The sequence below is a fragment of the Mus musculus genome, chromosome X (assembly GCF_000001635.26).
Source record: "Mus musculus strain C57BL/6J chromosome X, GRCm38.p6 C57BL/6J".
Classification (NCBI taxonomy): Eukaryota; Metazoa; Chordata; class Mammalia; order Rodentia; family Muridae; genus Mus; species Mus musculus.
Window position 1 is genome coordinate 52,145,864 of NC_000086.7, and position 22,208 is coordinate 52,168,071.

General features: G+C 44.3%; 1 protein-coding gene across 1 annotated transcript in view; it reads right to left on the reverse strand.

Annotated features, from left to right (window-relative positions):
- Gpc4 (glypican 4) overlaps nucleotides 1-19,060 on the reverse strand; it is a 113,917-nt gene extending 94,857 nt beyond the window's left edge. Inside the window, exon 1 of the mRNA NM_008150.2 lies at nucleotides 18,753-19,060. Within this exon, the coding sequence (NP_032176.2) occupies nucleotides 18,753-18,912 (160 nt within the window). The 5' untranslated portion in view covers nucleotides 18,913-19,060. The remainder of the gene's footprint in view (nucleotides 1-18,752) is intronic.
- Between the last annotated feature and the right edge of the window lie 3,148 nt (nucleotides 19,061-22,208).

Genomic DNA, 22,208 nt, shown 5'->3' on the forward strand with positions numbered 1-22,208 from the left:
AAGAGAAGATGGTGTCTGGAACCACCAAATCCCTTTCACTTTCTAGATCTCAAGGGCACAGGCTGGGGCTAGAGATCAGAGCACTTGCCCTACATACATGAGGCCCTGGGTGCCATTTTCAGAACCTGAAAAAAGGTTTTGTTAGGCAGTGATGGTACATTCCTTTAATCTCAGCAGGCAGATCTCTAAGTTCAAGGCCAGCCTGGTCTACATAGTAAATTCCAGGACAGCCAGGGCTACACACAGAGAAACCCTCTTTCACAAAACAAAAACAAAACAAAACAAAACCAAAAACAAAAACTAAGAAAAAAAATGTCTCTAGGGTCGGGAGAGATTGGCTCAGTCATTCCAAGCACTGGCTACTCCTTCAAAGGCCAGATGCTGAGAGTTCCAACACCCACATGCTAATTCACAACTGTCAATACCTCTCAGCATCTGGCCTTCAAATGCAGACATACACGCAGATAAAACATCTATATACCTAAAAGAAAAGAATCTTAGCCGGGCGGTGGTGGCGCACGCCTTTAATCCCAGCACTCGGGAGGCAGAGGCAGGCGGATTTCTGAGTTCGAGGCCAGCCTGGTCTACAGAGTGAGTTCCAGGACAGCCAGGACTACACAGAGAAACCCTGTCTCAAAAAACCGAAAAAAAAAAAAGAAAGAAAAGAATCTTTTTAAAATAAGTTAACCTTAAAAAATTATGTTTAAAAAAAAAATCAGGCCAGACGGTGGCACATGCCTTTAATCCCAGCACTTGGGAGGCAGAGGCAGGTGGATCTCTGAGTTCAAGTTCAGCCTGGTCTACAGAGTGAGTTTCAGGACAGCCAGGGCTACACAGAGATATCCTGTCTCAAAAACAAACAAACAAACAAACAAACAAACAAAGAAATACTGAAGAAAAGGACTGGCGGGATGTCTCAGCAGATAAAGGCACATGGCACTGAACCTGAAGAGCTGAGTTTAAACCCTGGGAAGCCATGGTGGAAGGAGAGCCAACCTCCAACCCCCTACAACGTGTCCCCTGACTGTCACACATGAATCATTGCACATACACCCAAAAATACATGGAATAAATAAGTATATGTAATTTGCATTTTTTAAAAAAAATGACAAAGTATCAAATGGCACATAGCTTCTTGAATTTGTATGATATACATTCAGCATAGAACAAAAGTATTTTCCGCTTTCTAGTTATTGTATTGGGCTGTTGTTTCCTGTTAACATAGTCTTGGTAGCTATGTAAAAGGAGAATTCTGGCTCCTAGAATAAGAGATCTGAACTCACAGATACAAAGGACACTAGAGATGGGAAAAGTCTCACTCTTTAGACTAAAGATCCATGATGGTACCAGAGACCTGACAACCTGGCTGAGTTTCTTGATTCCTGTTTCTTTGGGCTTTATGGGCGATCAGTGGAAGACATTGGCCATGTGAAATCATGTTGACAACACTGATTCTTACCCTGTCTAATGTCTTTACAAAGGAGCCTGCCATAATAAATCCTTTCTAGATTTAGGAACACTAAGAAAATATCTTGCCTGAAGAGCTGTTATGTTTTCTTTTATCAGATAAGGGGGCAGAGAAGCATAAGCAGGTGGGTGTCCTGTTTTGCCTCAGCTACCTGGAAGCCCAAAGTTCACTTATTGTAATAGGTCTGGTTTTCAATTCTTCATTCCATCTGGAATTCTCTCCTCTGTGCTCACTCTTTGTATTTCCTATTTGCACTAAGTGGATTAATCCACATAATGTATTCAAATTCTATCTAAAATGACTGCTCAGTGAATGTCATCTCTTGTTACTCAAAATAATTGTTGTAAATAACAATTTTCCTTCTGATTATAGGAATCCAATTGAATATGGCTCCAATAATTTTAAGCAGGTGGGGTTTTCATTAATTATTTTGTAATTTTTTTAAAGTTTCATGTTCTGCCAGAATTTCATTTAATTAAACACATATGGTTCAAGGGTCAGTAACCAGCTCCTTTTATAACTGTGCCCGGGGTGTTTGAGGGACTAACAGATTGCCATTACTACAGCAATTAGAGAGCTGAGGAAATCATTTTAGTCTCTTGTTTTTTTTTTCTTTAAATGGAAAAATATTCAATATTGACTGATGAAAAGGAAACAAATATTAGGCAATGGGGGAAGAGAAGAGAGGTGTATGAGACGTGCTGGTCAAAGTTACGATCAATTGTTTGGAAAGGGGCATGGGCACAGATCATCCATCTCACGGGCCTGAATCTAGGGCAGGGAAATTTGTAGTGTATGAGAAAGTCACAAACACTGAACATTTATTAACATTTAAATGTATTACTACTCTGCCTTAATTAAAATAATGATAAGCCAGGCTTGATGGCTCATACCCATCATGGCAATCCCAACCATCAGGAGAAATTATATCAAGTAAAGGATTATTTGAAGTTAAAGGCCAGTCTGAGGTACATAGCAGGTTCTAGGCAGGCTTATGTTGCAGAGAAATTTTTAATAAATAAATAATGTACGGTGGGCATTATTTCATAAAATGACTATCAAAATTGAGACCCTTCATAACAAATTAATGATCTCTTGGATATATCTCCAATCACTACTTTCTCCAACATGACCAAGTATGTGACTATAGAAATACAAGCTCTAGCCTAGTATGGGGGTTCACGCCTTTAATCCCAGCACTTGGGAGGCAGAGGCAGGCAGATTTCTGAGTTTGAGGCCAGCCTGGTCTACAGAGTGAGTCTCAGGACAGCCAGGGCTACACAGAGAAACCCTGTCTTGAAAAATCAAATAAATAAATAAATAAATAAATAAATAAAAATTTAAAAAATCATGTAAGCTCTGACCTAACTTACTGATCACGTTTCTAGAAACTGTTGAAAATGATGAAAATTCCTCTCTAATCAATTAACAACAAATTTCCTAAAACTTGAGGCAATTCATATTTGGCAAAACATCGGATCAAAATCTCCATCTCTTAAATGTCACCCTAGGAAGCCACAGAGCATTGGCATAATATTCAAGCATATAGCATATATTCAAAGACATTTCTGAAATTAATAATTGTGCCAAAGCAATCATTTCCTCTTATTCTGAGTGATCAGCTACATTCTCCCCATATTAAAAGCATGTCTCAATTTTCCCTGTTGTTTTTCCTCTGTGCAAAACATGAGGGGACAACAGCTGCTGGGACTTCAAGAAAGAAAACAAATATCCTGTCGTAACAGCAGAGCTGCCATTAGTCTCTTATATTAATCTGGTCAATTGGAGAAATGCCTTCCATAAATTTGAGTAATTGGAAGGAATACGGGATGAACCATACAGTATTTTGAAGGAAATGAAGATTTACCACTTTCTAACACACAGTGAGTGACCCCAGGAAGTATAGCAATGAAAACAACTTCAAGATCTACTTTTATATACAGAGATATTGGGCTGGGGAGTTGGCCCAGAGGGGAAAAAGGACCTGGATTTGAATCCTAAGTTGGGAGCAAATAAAAACCAGCACAGCTATCTATGCACACTCATAGCCCCAGTACTGGGGGAAGGGAAGAAACAAGCAATTCTCTGGCTTCCACATGTATGCAACATACACACACACACACACACACACACACACACACACGCACACCACAAAATAACGAAAAAAAACAAAGAGATATTGTTAAAATTAACACAGTGCTTCTGTTTCAATGGTTCCTGACATGTTTATTAACACTTTTCCTCCCTTGTGGATGTTAAACACCTCCTAATATCATATTTACATCACTCATTTGATTAGCAAGCCCCCCTTTTTTTGACACATGCTGTATGTGTAACATGTTATCATAAACATGTTCTTCCCCGGAATTCCATTTTATTTAATTCACTCTGAAACTTAGAGGCAACCAAGAAAATGATCAGGGCTCCAGGACAGAAGCTGATGAAAGTGGTAAATGCTGGGTGCTTTAAAAATAGATCGTTCTTTTTTTCTCTTTCAAAGGAAACACATAAACATGCAAAAAAAATGAAAATAAAATAAAAAACAGAAACTGGGCATGGTGGTGCACACCTGTAATCCTAGCAGTCAGGAGGCTTCTCTGTTAAGCTACATAGAAGACAACATCTCATAATCAAACAACAACAAAATACATAGAGTCTCTTCCTGTACGCTCAGGTTAGACAAGAATTGCTTAAGCTCTATCATGAACTCTCATGGCTGAGTCTACATCACAAGCCCTTCATACCACAGTACCATCTCAATGATTTTTTTTTTTTTTGGTTTTTCGAGACAGGGTTTCTCTGTGTAGTCATAGCTGTCCTGGAACTAACTCTGTAGAGGCCTCGGACTCGGAAATCCACCTGCCTCTGCCTCCCAAGTGCTGGGATTAAAGGTGTGTACCACCACTGCCCAGCTTCAATGATTAATTTTTTTTTAATTTCCTTCTCTCTGTCTCTCTATCTATGTCTCTGTGTCTCTGTCTTTCTCTCTCTCTCTCTCTCTCTCTGTCTTTCTCTCTTTCTGGCTTTTTTTTTTAAATATTTTATTTATTATATATAGGTACACTGTCGCTGTCTTCAGACACTCCAGAAGAGGGAGTCAGATTTTGTTACGGATGGTTGTGAGCCACCATGTGGTTGCTGGGATTTGAACTCTGGACCTTCGGAAGAGCAGTCGGGTGCTCTTACCCACTGAGCCATCTCACCAGCCCCCAATGATTAAATTTTAAGAAACACTTTCAGTTTGATTTGGACAAATTATCTTCATCATAATAGTAAGCCACAGTATTTTAGATAAGGCACTGGCCATAATAATCACATTTCTATTTGTACAGAAACCAGGGTATACCCTAATTGCCATCATGAAGCAAAGACCTGACTCTCTGACTACAAACTGGTATATCCAATTTATTACTATGCAGTCAGGATTCTGCATCAGTTTGGGCTTGGACCTTCAGCCTTTGCCATTTCACTGTGATCAGCTCTTGAGGACAGAAGATTTGTGAAAGAGCAGATAACCCAGAAATATAGCCAGTTAATGCTCCAAATACTAGGATCTCAAGACTACTCATTGTGAGTGTAAGTAAAGTTGCCTACATTCTGGTATCTACATACATGGTACCAGCACCTTAGGACTTTGAATTTCTGAAGAAATCACCATCTAAAAGATGGATTTTATACACAATAGTCATCTAAATTTTCTGGAAAAAAAAAGATGTAGCAGGGCTTGTAGTTCTATGGTTATGTGAAGTCCTTCAATCTTAAGCACAGGAAAGGAAATAGGGAAGAAAAGAGAGAACTGAAGTAAAACAGAATAAAATTAAAAACTAGGAACTCCTGAAATGGTGAGAGCCCGAGCTGAGTGTCACGGGGCTTCCCACTGTGCTCCTGCAAGTGCTACACTTATCACTCGGGTTGCATTTGTTTCTGTCCTAATCTCTGTGAGCAGCCTCTCTGTACATGCTCTCCAGGCGAGGGGCCAGGGTCCTCCTCTCCTCCTGGAGGCAACTTGCACACCACCTCGTCATCGCTAAGAAAAGGCTCAGAGAAGAAAGTTACCAATTGACAGGGACATTCCAACCATATTTTGCTGAGCCGCTGGTGTACTCTAACAATCATTACTGGACTAAAGGACACCATCCTCAGCCACTCTATCATTATGGGATGAGAGTGGGCACTGCCTTTTCACAAACACCTGAAGCCTCTGGTGCTTATACACTGATTCCTCTCCAGAGTAGAACAGAAAAGTGACCCAAGAATTAACTTAGAACTTTCCAGTTCCCATCCAAGTCCAACAAGCGTCAATAAGGATGTCCATCCAGAGTATATGGCCAGAAAAAAAAGGGGGGGAGTGGGTTCCTTCTAGGTCTTGATAACAGGTCCATAAACCCTGCACTGCTCTGATAAGTATTCTACAACTGGCCTCAGGACTCACTGCCAGAAACACAAACGGCATGTTCATGGGTTGAGCTGTCAGGCAGCTAGAAATGACGAAAAAGCATGGCTTCTAGTAAATAAGAAGATACTCATAGGTCTGAAACAGGCAAGAAAACAGTTGTCCTCCCATCCCTGGTAGTCCATGAAGCCGAGTGCTAAATTCTCTTTCTCACTACTTTGATTTCGGTGCCTGTCAGTGAATAGCTAAGTCAATAGGGATGGAATCTTCAAACGAGGTACCCCTTCCTATAAGGAAAAAAAAGTTAAGATGTATTAAAGACAGTGAGTGCTGGGCAGTCTGCCCCAAGGTTGGATGGTGATAACACAAAGAAATCAGAGAAAGAGCATGACAAAATCTGGGGGCGGGGCATTTTCCTATTTTATATATGGATAAAAAAAAGCTTCTGTAGTGAGGCAATAAGTGAGTGATGAAGCCTGAAATCTGTGAGGGGGTGAGCTCTAGTCTGGCTACAGGCTATTCTCAGCACTGAGAGGCACAAAATCTGGGGGTGGAACCCTCCAGTACATTACTTACCTAGCACGAGTGAGGGCCTAGGATGGGACCTGCAAAGGCCCAACTATGCCTGGGTACTTGGGGAACAGAAGATAGTGTGACCAGAGTCGAGGCAGGGGCATCACAGAATAGAGAGAAAAACTTGTCTGAAGGACACCTAATGGGCAGATACCATAGGACTTCAGAAGCTCTGGGGAGCACTCTGGGGAGCACAGGGAGCAGCTAGAACCTGTACTTAAGATTTGATTTGGTTTGGTTTCGCGTGGGTACTTGATGATGGTGTGTACATGTGGAAATCAGAGGAACTCGTGAGGACTGAGTCTCCCCTTCCACCATGTGGGTCCTGGGGATGAAGCATAAAGTCATCAGGCTCGGGGGAAAATACTGTGACCTACGGGGTCATCTCATTGTCTCCCACTAGAGCCTTTTGAGCATGGAAAGTAATGTGACCTGAGTTAAGTGGAAGAAAACAAGAACACAGACTGCTGTGTTGAAACCAAGGATACTGGTGATAAGCCACTAATAAATCCAAGCAAGAGGTGACAGGCACCAGGATCAGTATGGCACTGTTCTGAGATCAAGAGTGCAGGTTAGGGACACATCTTGAAAACATGGCCCAGTACCATAGAAGACCATCTAAGCAAAATCCCACCACCACCCAGTCACTGGAAGCTTGGTTCAGACCATAAGAAAATGGATACAGACATCGGACATTGGAAAGTTCTTTCTTTCTTTTGCCTCTGTACCAGAATGAGAATGTGGCCTCCGAGTGCCAGACTGCTTAACGATCAATTACCTGCCCTCCCATGAGAACAGTCTCTCCCAAGGGCATCCAGGTCTAGTGGACCTGAAGCAGCAGAGCAAAGAGAGCTAAGACAGTTAGTACCAAACTGAGGGTAAACAAGGCCAACCATTAACCACATGGCAAGCTGGGGGCGTTTCATTCGAGTGCAGTTTAAAATGAACTCATTTCAAACCCCCCTAGCCCTCCCCCAATGCCAACAAAAATGAACCCTTTCCATGAACCCAAAGCACTAAACCCAGTGACTTCCCTGGAGAAGGAGCTACTGTGAAGGCCTGTAAGGCTATGTTGGTGAGAAGTTTGTCTTGGTTTGCTTTTTTGAAAAAAAAAAAAAAAGTCTTAGCCCAGGGGAATATTGTATAATTAAAGCAATTTTGACAATAGTAGATAAAAATTTGACTCTAAATCGTAAAGCATGTAATGACTACCTATTCTGGTGTGCACCCACAGACACACGCGCACACACACACACACACACACACACACACACACACACACACAGGGACTTCTGTGAAGTGACTGCCAGAAAAATGGCACTCCCACTCAGACTGGACCATTGCAAGTGGGAGCTGCTAACCACATGCTTTCCACTGCTGTTTGCAAGGACAGAGTGCTTTGTTTTTGTCTCTGACTAAGCACCAGACTGAACACTCAATGGAGACAAATGTGTGAGAGAATAGAAACAATAAGAAAAGGAGGAAGGAAGAAAAAAAAAAACTCTATGCTTATGCCGGGGACTTCAGGCTTGCTGGGATCTTGCTCTCAAGGGCTTAGGGGAAACCAAGGGAAGCTATGTAGTGCAAATGCAACCACTTCCAGCCACTCTGGGAGATACAAGCTGGATGGTTCAGAATGAAGCCAGGCTAGCTCTGAGCAGAGCTGGTGTGAAAGGAATGGTGGGAGAAATCGAGACGGGGCCTGGGTAAGAGTAAGGAAAGGGGCATCTGGTAGGCAGAAGCAAAAGCCCACAAGCTTCAAAAAGCTCATCTGCAAGCCCAGCGAGTTGCTGGAGTTGCTTCTCGTGCTGGAGCAGACAATGTGCGAATCTCTGGGGATTAAAGCCAACCACATGCAATGCTGTCCTCTCACCCCAGAGAGAACCAAGTAACAACACCGCATTGGAGGTGGAGAGGAACAAAACATGCTAGGCTTTGCCCTGTTTCCTTTGGGCACCAAGGTCTAGGTAGCTGTAATAAAGTAGAACATGTGGCTTATAAAAGGCAGAAGTGCACTGTCCACCACCAAGGAGGCTAAGAAGAAGTTCCACATCAAGGTACTGGCATATTCATATTCGGTGTCTGGTGAGGGGCCCCTTCCTAGTTCACACATGCTAGGCTTCTCACTACTGACCGTATCTAACCCATGCTCAAGGAATCTCACAGAGGTCTTTTAATAGGGACACTAACCCCATTCAAAAATGCTCACCTCCCTCCTTAAAGTCTCCTGTCCCAGTACCATGAGCACGTGCAGTGTTAAGCTCACAATATATGAACTTGGATGAAGACAAAAGCATTCGAACAGAGCAGGTTGAATAAAAATGCCAGTTCCTAGAATAAGGGCTGAGCTCAATGATGGCCTTGGGGTTCCATCCTCAGAACCATCCCAAAAAAATCTATTCACAGAATTAATATAAAACTTTAATAATTCCTGTACTTTTGGAAACCACAAAACATTTCTCAAGAACCTACCACTAGGCCACCTGGTATGACAGAACTAGAGGCCATGGGTCTGGTCTCTCAGATCAGGTCGAACCAGGCAAAAGAGGCTTTCTTTTTTAAAGGCTCAAATACCTACAGAGTTAAGTATCCTTAACTTGTAACATTTCTTTTCTTATCATTATACATTTACTTAGTTTGGTAAATGTTTAAAAGAGAAACCAATATTCAAATATTTAAACCTGAGAGCCAGTTTTCTTGCATCTTGTGACTTTAGGTCAAAATGCTGGTTTCCCAAACTGGGCACAGCAGGCGATTCATCTAACTTGGGTGTTCTAGAGGGCTTAGAAGACAAGCTGGAGGGGAAGAAAATCATAAGCCAAACGCTCTCAAGTGAATAAGCCATTACATTAATAATATACAGTCTTTAACTTATTTTAGGGGTGGAAAGCTGGAGATAGAACTCGGGGCCTTGAACACACTGGCCAACCACTCTATCGCTGAGCTTTAACCTATTTTTTTTTCTTTTTAAAATAAAAACACGAGGGGATGGAGAGATGGCTTAGCAGTTAAGAGCACTGACTGCTCTTCCGAAGGTCCTGAGTTCAAATCCGAGCAACCACATGGTGGCTCACAACCATCTGTAAGGAGATCTGACTCCCTCCTCTGGAGTGTCTGAAGACAGCTACAGTGTACTTATGTATAATAAATAAATAAACCTTTAAAAAAAAACACAAGCTAGGTAAAATGGCGTACACATCTATACTGGTAGCACACTGGGGAAGTTGAGACAAGAGGATGGCAAATTGTGGCCATCCTGGGCTACAATCAAAAGACCTGGCTGAGATAAAAAAAAAGGGGAAGTGGAAAGAGAGAAAAGGAAGCTGGGGAGGGGAGAGAGACAAAGGAGCATAGTGATTGGTTCACTCACTGGACCCTGAACCCCACCCCCTGTCCCCGCCACTGTCTTGAGAGCTTTCATTCACTCGCCCAGGATTTTCAGTGGAACTTTCTCAACTTTCACTTCAGAACACATCAAAGCCAAAGGTTCCTGTCCTAAAAAGGGTGCTTTGTGGGCCACGCTCCACAGTGGCGCTCAACAGTTCAGAGTACATGCTGCTCTCCAGGAGGACAAGTGTCTGTTTCGCAACACCCACGGCAGGGGTCTCACAACCACCTGTGACCATGAGGGGACTGACACCTCTGGCCTCTGTAAGCATCTACACAATGTGCACAGGAACACATAGGCACATAATTTAAAATAATAATAATAAAAAAAATCCTTTAGAAATCCCAGGGGTGGCTCCAGTCTAGGCATCGTAAAAGGTATCAAAGGGCCCAGATCAACAAACTGATTGTGTGTGTAATGTGGTCAGCTCCGGGCTGCTCACTCAGATTCACACTAGCCTCTTCACTTCCATCACAAGTCAAGTTTTAGGTTTCTCAAAAAAATAAAAAATGTAAAAAAAACCTTTCTATAACATCCTCTGACCTCCCAGCCAGCACACGTAACCAACTTATCAGCCATAGGCTAAGGAAACAGATTTTTTCACCTCCTGTATAAATGCTACCTACGAAATCTACCTGCCTGGTTCAAATGTAAACTCAAAACCTTGATTCCAGTTGGACACCTTTTGGACTCCCCGGAGCCTATCACAGGGCTCCGCTCAATGATTACTGAGGAGAAAAGTTCGGAAGGCCCTTTCTCCAAGCAGAATGCACAGGCTTCCTGACAGCTGTCTCCATCACTTAGCTTTCCCACCAGTTCCCACATTCCCAGCTGTGTTCTGGACGCTTGTGCGGAGGAGAAGCCCAGGGATTTTTTTTTTTTTTTTGTACTTCTTTTTCTTGATAAGATACTTGAAGAGAATCAACACGTGGCAAAGAGAACATTAAAGTTAGGAATAAAGAGATTTGGGGTTATTTTACCAATAGAGAGAAAGGGAAGAAATATCACTATGTACACTGACATTTATTCAATATATGACAAGAAGGCTGGATTCCCTCTAATTCCCTCCAAAGTGCTTTCAATGTCCTTATGTCTCTATTTTCAAAGAGTCAATGGTTCTGGTTTGTGCTTCTATCTTGAATTTAAAATATATTTTCCCAAGTTTAATAGGCATTCCCTTAACCCCAGACTAGCCAAAATTAAAGCAAATATGCATAGTGTTGCAATGAGAGCTTTTACCTGAGCCAATTTCCCTGGAGAGTTCAGAATCTCAGAATGACAGTAACTCAGAGATGAGGTGGTGAGCCTTAGACATCATTAATGACAGTAGGTTTTAAACTGCAAATAATCATTAAGAAAAAACACACACACGGAGGCCTGAAATTGCAGCCACTGCTGCTGAGTCAAGAGAACTTGAGTTAACGGCCTGCCTCAGCTACAGAGTGAGTTCAAGACCAGCTAGGGCAACTTAACGAAACCCTGTCTCAAAACAAAAAAGAAGGTCAACACTATCACTCAGGACTTTGCCTTGCGCAGGAGGGCCTAGTGTAGGTTCAATCCCTATTACCAGATGACCAGATGACTGGGGCAACCCAGTCAGCCAAGACATAGCCCTACTCACAGATTCTGCTCAGTAATATTATAGTACAATGTGAACTGACAGCCACTGATCTAATTCTACATTCAAAATCTACATTCTAGTACCACCCCTCCCCCTCCTTTTCAAAGAAAGAAAATCCTCCTCAAAAGTAGCAGACAACAAATTCGTTCTAAGAAAGCAGGTCTCCTTCTCCTTCTAAGGCACTAGACTTGCTTTTCTCCCTCAATTAATTTTTCCATCGTTAATAAACCAACATCCCTACCTATCCCAAAATAAATAGGCATTTTAAGTATTCTCAGCTCTGGTATCGCAATTACATAACTTTTTTTTTAACCTAAATTATGTATGTCTGCTTCCCAGTATCCAAATGCTTTTATTGATCGGGTTGAATGACTAATACCGAGGACAGAATCCAGAGCCCTGTGCATGCTAAGCATGTGTTCTATCACTGAACTACACACCCAACCCTCTCTCTCAGGATCTTTTTTTTTTTTTTTTTTTTCCTGGCAAGGAACTCTAGGTGATTAATCAGACATGATATCCCTTTAAAGAAACCATACTGCTTCTCCTCTGGAAAGTTGAGCTCCGCCTACCTTTTTCACCATCTTGGTAACGCGGAGGAATTTTCAATCTACCTCATAAGATTTATCTTTTGTCTCACTTAATTTCTAGTTTGTACCTGCCTCGCCGTACCTGGTGGACTTCTCCTGCCCTAGCCTCTGTTTTGTGAGAGACTTCTTTTTTTTTTCCCTGAAGCAACTTCTTTCACTCTGCCAGTTAGTCATGCCGGGTTTGTTTTTTTTTTTTTTTCCTCCCCCCAAGCAGCTGGTCTTTTTGATGTCTGGCACACATTTATCTGGGCTTCCAATAAGATGTTTGTACATAGTTTCCAGGCTTCCTGGAGGTTATCGACTTTCTTTAACTCTTCCATTCAGTTTTTCCCCTAATTTCCAACATTTGTTAGAGTTTCTTTTTCAAAAGTTGAATACCTGGCTGATGGATGTCTTTGATTTTTTTTTTTTTTACTCTCCCACCAGATTGCTAAATTAAATGCATCAGAACTTAAATATAATATTTCAAATTACCTTCAGGATGGAATCGCTTCATGAATTCTCTGCACTTTCATGTTCTCCCTAGTAAGCAACAGATGTTTCACCAAGTGGAATTGGAAATGCTGTTACCTGTTCACATTTTAATGTATCTGCTTATTTATATAAAATATTCTGATGCTGTTACACCTTGGTAAATATAAAATTTAGATTTTTGGTAAAAAGCATAACTCACGTACGTTGAACAAGCTCGATGCTCTAGACCTAACATGGTAATGTGCTCTTCAAAGTATGCAAAAATCATAACCACTTCAGTTGTCTGTTCCTAAAACTGTATCTCAAAGCACGAAGAAATACAGAATTCTGAATCTTTTCTAAAATTTTTCTACAGTTTCCTATAACAGGACCCTGGTTATGCCTCACCAGGTATAGGTGCTTCCTGTCTGACCACTTGAGTTCAATTCTGGGGACCCACATGGAGGTAGAAGAGAACTAACACTCCCAAGCTACACTGGCATTCACAAGCACATCTGACCCACACCTGTACCCCAACTTCCTGCCACTGTCCCATATACACACAGATAAACAAATGTTAAAAAAGTGAGTGCCTATAATGCTCAGTTATTAGTTCTATAACTGCATCTACTCCCTCAAAGCAGAGCAATCATCTCTAGGGAACATCAACATATCGTGAAAATTTACTCTCATTTTTCCCCTATTTTAAGTGTTTAGGTCCAAGATTCTTGGGAGTAGAACAGACCAATGGGTTTGTTATATACTATGGAAGTATAACGCCATTACATCACGGGTGCCATAGAACCATATGCATGAGAACCTCACCTAGAACATACTCGTTACTGGTGGGTACCTAACCCTTGAAGAGAGTTCAGCAGTGACTCAAGGAAAACAGAGTGATTTAAGATATCTGGAGCCACAGAAGCTCAACACAGAGGGATGACTCCATTCAAAGAAGCCGACACAGCCAAATCAGAATGGGAAGTTGGGTGGCAGGTAAGAACAATTTAAATAGCCTCTGACTACCTTTATCTCTTGCCTCACAACTCCTTTAACTCCAAATAGTTGCTAATTATCTTTCTAAAACAACATAAGCCATGACATTTCCCTCACTACAAACCCTCACTACTCTCTATGGTCCAAGAAATAATGTATATTCCTCCAACTATGGACTCTATACTATCTATAATTGGGTTTGACATTTTGCCTGCTGAAGAGGTGACTAGATCCTCTCCACTACAGCGTGAGGACAGTGCTGCCTAACTTAGATCTATAGAACCTCCAAAGGAACCAGAAAATATATCTTCCCGTCTTAGCACAACGCAGTACATAGTAGATTCAAAGAGGACTTGGGTTCCAACCCTGCCTCTGCCACTCACAATCTGTACAACTCTGAATGTACTTCTTATTTAATTACTGTATTTACTTACTTCTATGTGTATGGGTGTTTTGCATGCATGTTCCTGTGTGCAGTGCGCATGTCTGGTGCCCTTGGAGACCAGAAGAGGGCGTTGGATTCTCTGTGACTGGAATGGCGGATGGTTGGTGCTCACAATGGAACTCAGTGCTCTTAACTGCTGAGCCATCTCTCTCTACAGCCCCATGAATGTATTTCTTAATCCTTTTCAATCTCAGGTTCTATGAGTAAATAAAAGGTGATCATTTTGACTGCATAGATGATAGTTGTAGACTTTAAATTAGACAAAGCCAAAAGAAACTACACAATAGCTATTAGCTATTAGAAGGCAAAAATGTGTTTTTGTGAGCATATAAGAACAAACCTGTGCTACATAAAATTGTTAATGTTACTGGGCAACAATCAGAGAAGGGTACTTCAGACTGACTCAGACTAACACTGATGTTCAGAAAACAGAAAACTCCCTTTTTCCTTCCTCAGTGGAGTCTCCAGCTAATCCCGAAATTGCATGCAACCTGATGTGAGTCAAATAAAGGTAAAATAGTAATTACACTGAATCAAACATTTATATTTATACATTCTAAAAGAGATTCAACTGCATAAGCCAGAACTGTTACTAAGTTCTCTTTTTAGCAAATCCAGAAAACAGTTGCTTTAACACTGAAGGGACAGACCCTGGGATTCCATAAGACCCTCTCAAATGACACATCGAGAGCCAAAGTGACGATGTCAATATATTAAGAAATCACAAGGTCAATTAACAAAATCCAACCCTAGCTGGCTGTGGTAGCAGTGCATTCCTTTAACCCCAGCACTTAGGAGGCAGAGACAGGCAGACCTCTGTGAGTTCAAGGCCAACCTGGTCTACGCAGTGAGTTCTAGGACAGCCAAGGTTACATCATAAGGCTCTGTCTCAAAAAATAAATAAAATAAATGAATTAAAATGAAATAAAACCCATCCCAGCTAAATGAAGGGAAAACACAAATCTAGAAACACATACTTTGTCTTATTTACAGTATCAGTATCTCCATCCTCCTTTCATCTCTGTCCTAACATAGCTTGAGTAATTCCCAGAATCCTTTGAGATACATATATGAGCATTTTCAAGTGTGGGTACATGTTCACAGGTTCTTTGCTTATAAAGATAAACAGAACAAAAACAATGACTCCAAGATCACAGTGACTGGTACAACGTTCTCCTTGGTATCATTCTATGTTGTTGTGAAAAGGCACCTTTTACACTTTCAATACTATTTCTAACTAAATGCCACACTCTTCAAGGCAATTTCAGCACACTATTAATGTGCTAATTTGTCACATATCCTAATGAAAATGGTTAGGATTTTAGAGAGTAGGGCCTGGGGAGATGGCTCCGGGCTTAAGAGTACTGACTGCTCTTCCAAAGGACCCAGGTTTAATTCCCAGCACCCACAAGGCAGCTCACAACTGTTTATAACTCCAGTTCCCTCACACAAACATGCATGCAGGCAAAACAGCAATGTACAGAAAATGAATCTTTAAAAAACATATAGATAGCTTATTATTTTATTATTTTATACTAACAAACTACCATCACCTATTTAATACTCTAGCCCCAATCTCTTCTCCTTGTTTGTGCTAGGGATTGAACCTAGGGTCTGGCACATGCTAAGCACATGCTTATATCCCCAAGGCCACATTTCTCATCTCATTCACATGCTATTTATCACACCTTATGGTGCATTCCAAGTATGTGTGAATGGCATATCTCCCTACTACCAAGCCCTGTGGGGTTTTTTTTGGGGGGTGGGGGTGGGGAGTGGGGGCTTGATCTCCTACCCTTCTTGTTGCTTCTGTGAATACTTCACATAGCAGGCAAACCAAAAAAAAAAATTTTGGCCAATGAAAGCTATTACAGATGCTGTGTGATCATGGCACGTGGACTGGCCATTAAGTATTGGAGTCAAGCATGTTTACTTCCTCCCTGACACCAACAAGAGAACATCAAGATGGTCCCAACTATGACCTATAACTGTGAGTCCTTCAGAACAGCAAATCTGCTCACAGTCTTTCTAGACTAGAAGTGCAAGGGTATCAAGAATAAAACTTCAAGAAGTAGGGTATGGTATATCTCATGGGTAAGAGTGCTTGTCTAACATGTACAAAGCCCTAGATTCAATCCTCATTATTCTTTCCAAACAAAATAAAACATTACACCTGGATAAGCCTAGGGTTCAGTGAACTAATCCTATAGACATTGCAACCCGCTACCTGTAAAATCATCTCTGGCTTTGAAGAAAATACATACTTCTTCTCCCAAGTAAAGTGCATGGTAACTAATTCATCAGATCTAGGCTCATGCCAAGTCATTGACTTCCCCAGAACTGCCTCCCCAAATGGTCAAAATGATTTAAGGATAGTCCCCAAAAGGTGAGGCTGATGCGAGCACCTGGAGAGGCCAGGGTGATGGTAAAGACTACCCTGCTTCTAGACCAGCCATCAAAAGGTATTCACTGGGGTCTGTCTGTGTTGTGACAGTGTCCTAGACTCAAATGAATGCCTCTAACACTCCACATTTTTGAGCCATTCAGTCATGCATTTTTGTTATTGTTGAAAGTGGTGCGAAATTGCACTGCATGAGCTAAAGTCCTTGGTGGTCTTCCAAGGATTCCAGCTAAAAAGGCACTTCCTTTGTTCCTCAGGAGAATGCAGTCCAGTAGGTCACTGAAAGGGGGAAATAAAAGCAGCAGCCCTGGGAGGGAGATGAAGGACAAGACAAAAAGAATAAAATGTTTTGGGTGTGAGCACATTAGCTTCCATTTCCTGCTGCTGGGCACTAATAACTCCCTATCTTTTTTGGGGGGTCCAGATAGACATTTATACAAAGATGTACCTCAGGTATCTTCAGTGCCCGTGACAATCAAAGGGAACACCCATCGTCCCTGACCATCACCTTCCCAAATTCCTTGTCCATCAGACTGATGGCTGGGGATGCTGCCATCTCTAGAGACTGCACACCACAAACCTGAAGTACCTGGGGAGGGTGATTTCATAGCCCTCGGCCAAAATGCCTCTAGACCATCTCAGAGGCACATATTGTTTGTACAGGCACATGGAAACTTGTCACTGTCCCATTAAGTGCATAGCTGCATGCCTCCCTTCAGAATGTGGGAATGACAACTGTAACCTTCACGCCAATCATCTCTGAAGCACCCAGGCTCGAGCCGTGCAGGGCACAAAGACCTCAGGTCTGACCTGCAGAGCTCCCAAGCTTCTGCGGCTGCCGGTTCAATTCTCTTTTGCTGGCAGGGCAGGAGGAAGAGGGAAAAGAAAGGGGGCTTTTCAGAGCTCTACAACCAATAAAATCATGAGTCTGGGAGGACATACTTGAGTTCCCAAAAAGACAGGCAGCTGAAGGGCAAACAGCCTTTCATCAGTAGCCTGTGAGTTACTTGACAACTGCCAAGGTGCAGTGGACGCCTGGGCTACTACCAACAATTTCTTCAGTTCTATTTCTAGATGGAGCCCGATTACACTCTGAAAGTACCCAGCCACTTCCCTCAATTACTTTTGTAGTTTATATGTAATTGATGACCACACTTAATCTCCGAGGTTATTAATAGCCTTCCAAAAGATGACCCCCAAGTCTTCTAAAGCTTTTGGAAGCGCCTGGTTAAAATTACAGTATTTCCTTTGCTGGCTGCTGGCCCCCTGCCTGCCCCACCCGGGCAACCAGTACAGCGAGGCAAAGGCGCACTCTGCACACTTCCATGAATGGTTCGGAATGGAGATTTGGCCTTCGGGGCTCGAATCTCTAACGCCTCCGTTAGGTTAAGCTGGCCAAAAGCCAGTTAGATTCGTAGCTCCTTCAGAGTCTCCAGGGTGAACAAGCTACCTGTGCCGTTTCGGCCGCCAGCCCGCAGGGCTGTGCGCAACAGTTGGCGGCTTCAAAAATCTAGTACAACAGGGAAGGAGGACTAGCCCAGGCACTGCCACCAGCGGGCCTGGAGACCTCGGGAGCAGGAGGGGAGGGCATACCTGATGCAGCCTCCCCAGCGCTCTAGGAGGACTTCCCCCAAATACCATACACAACCCCCCGCAACCCCCCCAGCGCTGAAATCCGGTGAACTTTTTCAGAGGCAAAGCCATCTTCATTTGCATAACCATCTCCAAACTGAGATTTAGGTTTCCTGTAATCAGTCCTTTCAAAGGTCTGTAATTGAAAGTGCAATTAACCCTTAAAATGAGGTGAGAAAAGAGAAAAGGAAGGGAAATACCCGTTTTATCCAACACCTTCCGGAAAGCTGGAGACTTCCCAAAAGTCGGGATTTGAAGGAGTAAGAAGAGTTCGCTTTTTAAAGGTGACTTCTAAAGCCCTTGCAGCTCCTAAAAACTAAACCGTGTCAGCGGTGGAAGAGAGGCGGCGGGGAGAGGAATTTTAGGAGACCGTCAATGAGCGGCTCATTCAAGTCTCACGTTTTGCGCCCCTAGGAATCTGCAAACTCCAGGAGGTTCCCCACCCCGCCCCCACTCGGCCTCGTCGTCACCCACACAACAAAGCGGGGAACCCAGTAAAGAATTCAACCCGGAAAAGGCGAGAGAGCCCAAGCCACGCACGTTGAGGGCCAGAGTCCCTAGTGGCTTCCCGGGAGTGAGAGGGCTGGGGTGGGGGGCAGCAGCAAAGGACCTGGGTGGCACTGAATAAACCGGCGGCGCCCCTCCACTCGCGGTGCCCGCTCAAAGCCGGGGCTGGCTCTCCTGCCTGCCCGTTTCTCCCTCTCGGCTACCTGATGCGGCGTGGGGGGGGGCGCCCCTTTTCCCGGGGTGCCCACCGCTCGGTAATGGGGAGAGTGCAGGATTCCCACCTACCGTTGATCTCATAGAGGGGGGCATCATTCTTGTTGAAGCCTTTGGACACGTAGAGACGTCGCACTTCCGAGCAACTTTTCGACTTGAGCTCCGCAGCCAGCAGCGAGGCGCTGAGCGCGGCCAGGGTGCAGAGGAGCGCGAGCAAGCCTAAGCGTGCCATGGTGCGGACCCTGACGGACGCGCTCCCACCTTTAGGGGACAGAATGAGACCCGATGGAAAGCAGCGCTGCGGAGCGGGCGGAGAGGCGCGGAGTGAACACTCACGAGCGGAGCGAGAACCGGGGAGTTGAAGTTGGTAGTGAAGGAGGAGGAGGAGGAGGAGGAGGAGGGCAGGAGGAGGAGACGCGGGCGAAAAGTGGAGCTGGGCCTCGAGTCAGGCAACGGTCCCCGGTGCCAGGCGCCCAGCCGGGGTGCGGTACGAGGAAAAAGGCGTGGAATGGGCGCGGGACCCAAGGGACTAGGGAGAGGATCCGTGACCTCGGGACTCCGAAGGCTAGAGAACCCGGGCCAGCTAGCCAGGGGCGGAGGGGCTCAGGGAAGGAAGGGAAGGTGGCAGGCGTCGCAGAAGAGCAGAGTGTGGGCGGCGTCGGCGGGCGATCGCTGGCGCGGGGCTTCAGCCACCCGGCGCTGCTCCGCTCACCCAGCCCGGCTCAGCTCACTGCCCTCGGCCGCACGGCTGTGCCCTTCTCAGCTCTGCCGCTGATTGACTGGCCCGGCTCGCACAGCGAGGCTCCGCAAACTTGGCCAAGCGGGGCGGCCCTAAGGGAGGGAGGGGGCGGGCATGAGGGGGGGGGCGAGCCCGAGACAGGCGGGAGCACGCAGGGCCGGGCCGGGAGAAAACCTGGAAGCTGGGTTGGATCTGGAGCGGGCCAAATCCACTTCCTAGGGGGCCCGCACGGGGCGCGCGGCGCTCCCTCTTGCGACACGCCCTGCTGGGCTCCTCCCTCCTGCCCTCCTCTTCAGAGGCGGGGAACCTGCCCCCCGCCCCCCCCCCCAGCAAGAGAGGAAAGGGCAGTTTCTTCCCGCTTAAGGGGCCAAGTCTCAAGAGATCCTGGTGATCTGGATCTTGGGGCCTTGAGCCCCTGTCTGAGCCACAAGCCTTTCTCCACAGCCACTTGACAGGCTATCCCCATGGGCCTGAGCAGCACTTAGCCCTCCAGCCCCAATACCAGCCTCGCTGCTTCTACCCAGCATCCAGGGCCACTTCTAACCAACACCTGGGCAAGGAAGGCACACTCACATACTGGCATTGCTTTGATCCAAACAACGCGGGGTGGGGGCCGGGGGACCTGGAACTCACAGCTGGGCTGAGAGGCTCACCTAGCCCCCCTTGACCCATCACAGTGTTCCCCCAAGAGCACAAGCTAGCCCCTAACTCTAGCAATCATCTTCTCACCTGCTTCATCCCCACACACTGTTCAACGCACGCTCACACCCTAAGTTCTGCAATAAATATACACAAACTCTGAAACTGACCAGAAAACAATCACTGAACCTCAAGGAGATGGAGCTAAATCAAGGTTGCTCAGAAAAACTTTTGGCCCCACACTGCCCTGTGTAGGGTATAGGAATTGACACCCCACAGAAAGAAAGAAACGCTAAGAATTAGCACTCACCTAAGGTCAATGTGTCCAAAGTCCCAAGACTCTTGAATGAAAAGACTCTAGTGGTGGCAGGGAATGACAGCCCAGTATTTCCAATTCTTCCCGTTCTACATTTAGTCACAAGAAAAACTGGGAATGGGTGAGTCTTCCCACCTTCCAAGCTTTGTCAGATTCCATTAATGAGTGTTTTTGAAGCTCCCAGGGCTCCTTTAATGAAGGGAACCGTGCAGATTGTGAACTTGTCATTACTGTTGTTATTGTTACAATCTGCTTTAAGAGCTCAGGGTGAGAAGTGCCTCAGACACTTCGGGAGTGTGCTGGGAACTGGGCAGATGAAAAGGGCTGGAGCTTATTATTTGGCTAGACTCTCAATTCCCATAAAATTACATAGGGTGAAGATACGAACCATCATTACAATTATCGCCCTCAGAGGGTTTGTGGAGACTTCCTCCACTGTTCTTTGGAAACCGTGCTGACATGGTTGGAGGTGAGGAGCTGTGGAGGGTGTTTTGAATGCCCACTGCAGACTCCTCTTCAATATATTAACTCTTGCAGAGCAGTAGCATGAACAGACACACTGTGACCTGTCTGTAAGTAGGACTTCCAATTTCTTTTCTGTTTGTTTGTTTGTTTGTTTGTGGTAGAGTTTTCTCCCTCCCTGTAGCCCTGGCTGTTCTGGAACTCTGTAGACCAGGCTGGCCTTGAACTCAGACATCCACTGGGCTCAGGCTCTCAAGTGCTGATATTTAAGGCCTGCGCCACCACACCCAGCTGTGACTTAAAATTTTTTATGTCTGGCAACACATTTAATTTATGCACACTCAGCTCCATTGAATTCAAGGAACTTTTAAATAATCCAGGTAATCCTTAAACTGCTAACCATGAGGTCCTCCTGGCACTGCTAGCGCTTAGCACAGCACCTTAACATCCACTGATGCATACATAAAGATATTCCTCAGCAAGGGAAATATGATCTGAGATGCGACCAACATTAATAGTAAAATGAAATTCCAAACTGGGTATATGATACACACCTGTAATTCCAGAAGGTATAGGCAGGAAAATCAAGACTTCAAGACCAGCCTCAGGGACATAAGGAATTTGTAGCTAGCCTGGGCTACATATGAGCCTCTTTCAAAATAAAGAAAAATAAAATAAATCTCTGACAATGAAAGAGAAAGGGATTTTCCTAACGTATAAAAGGACCACATTGGAACATTGCCTCCCACAGCAAGAGGAACTCATTTTTGCCCCCCTCAAGTCACTGATGCTCTTCCTTTTAGTGTATTATTAACCAAAACTTGAGCCTTTTCTACCAGAAACAGTAACCTCTGGCTACAGGCAGATCTGGACAAGTCTGAACTTTACCAGGGAAGGCAGGAACCCCAAGCCCTGCTCAGAGGCGGTTCCCACTTCAAAGCCTCCTTTCATTTAAATACAAACAGGGTGAACAACTGGCAATCTATGAAACAAATATCACCCAGATGGAAGCTTTTCAGATGGCCCTAGCTCCTGATGCTCTCCCCTCCCCCTCCCTGGCTCACCAAAGGAGGCTGGAGAAGCACCTTCACCAGGGTTGGAAGAATGCGGAGAGTTTTCAAACTGTTAAACTTCGCATGACTGTGGATTGGTTTTCACGTTTGTTTCTTATTATTATGGTAAAGACTACATAAAATTTACCATTTTAGCCATATATAGATATATAAAATTGAGGGCCTAGGAATTTGCTCAGTTGTTAAAGGGCTTGCCAAGTAAGAGAATCTTGTGTTCAGTATCCAGAACCAGTTAGAAAAGAAAAAAAAAAAAAAGCCCAGGGTGGGATGGGGCGTGGTGACAGATGCCTTTAGGAAAG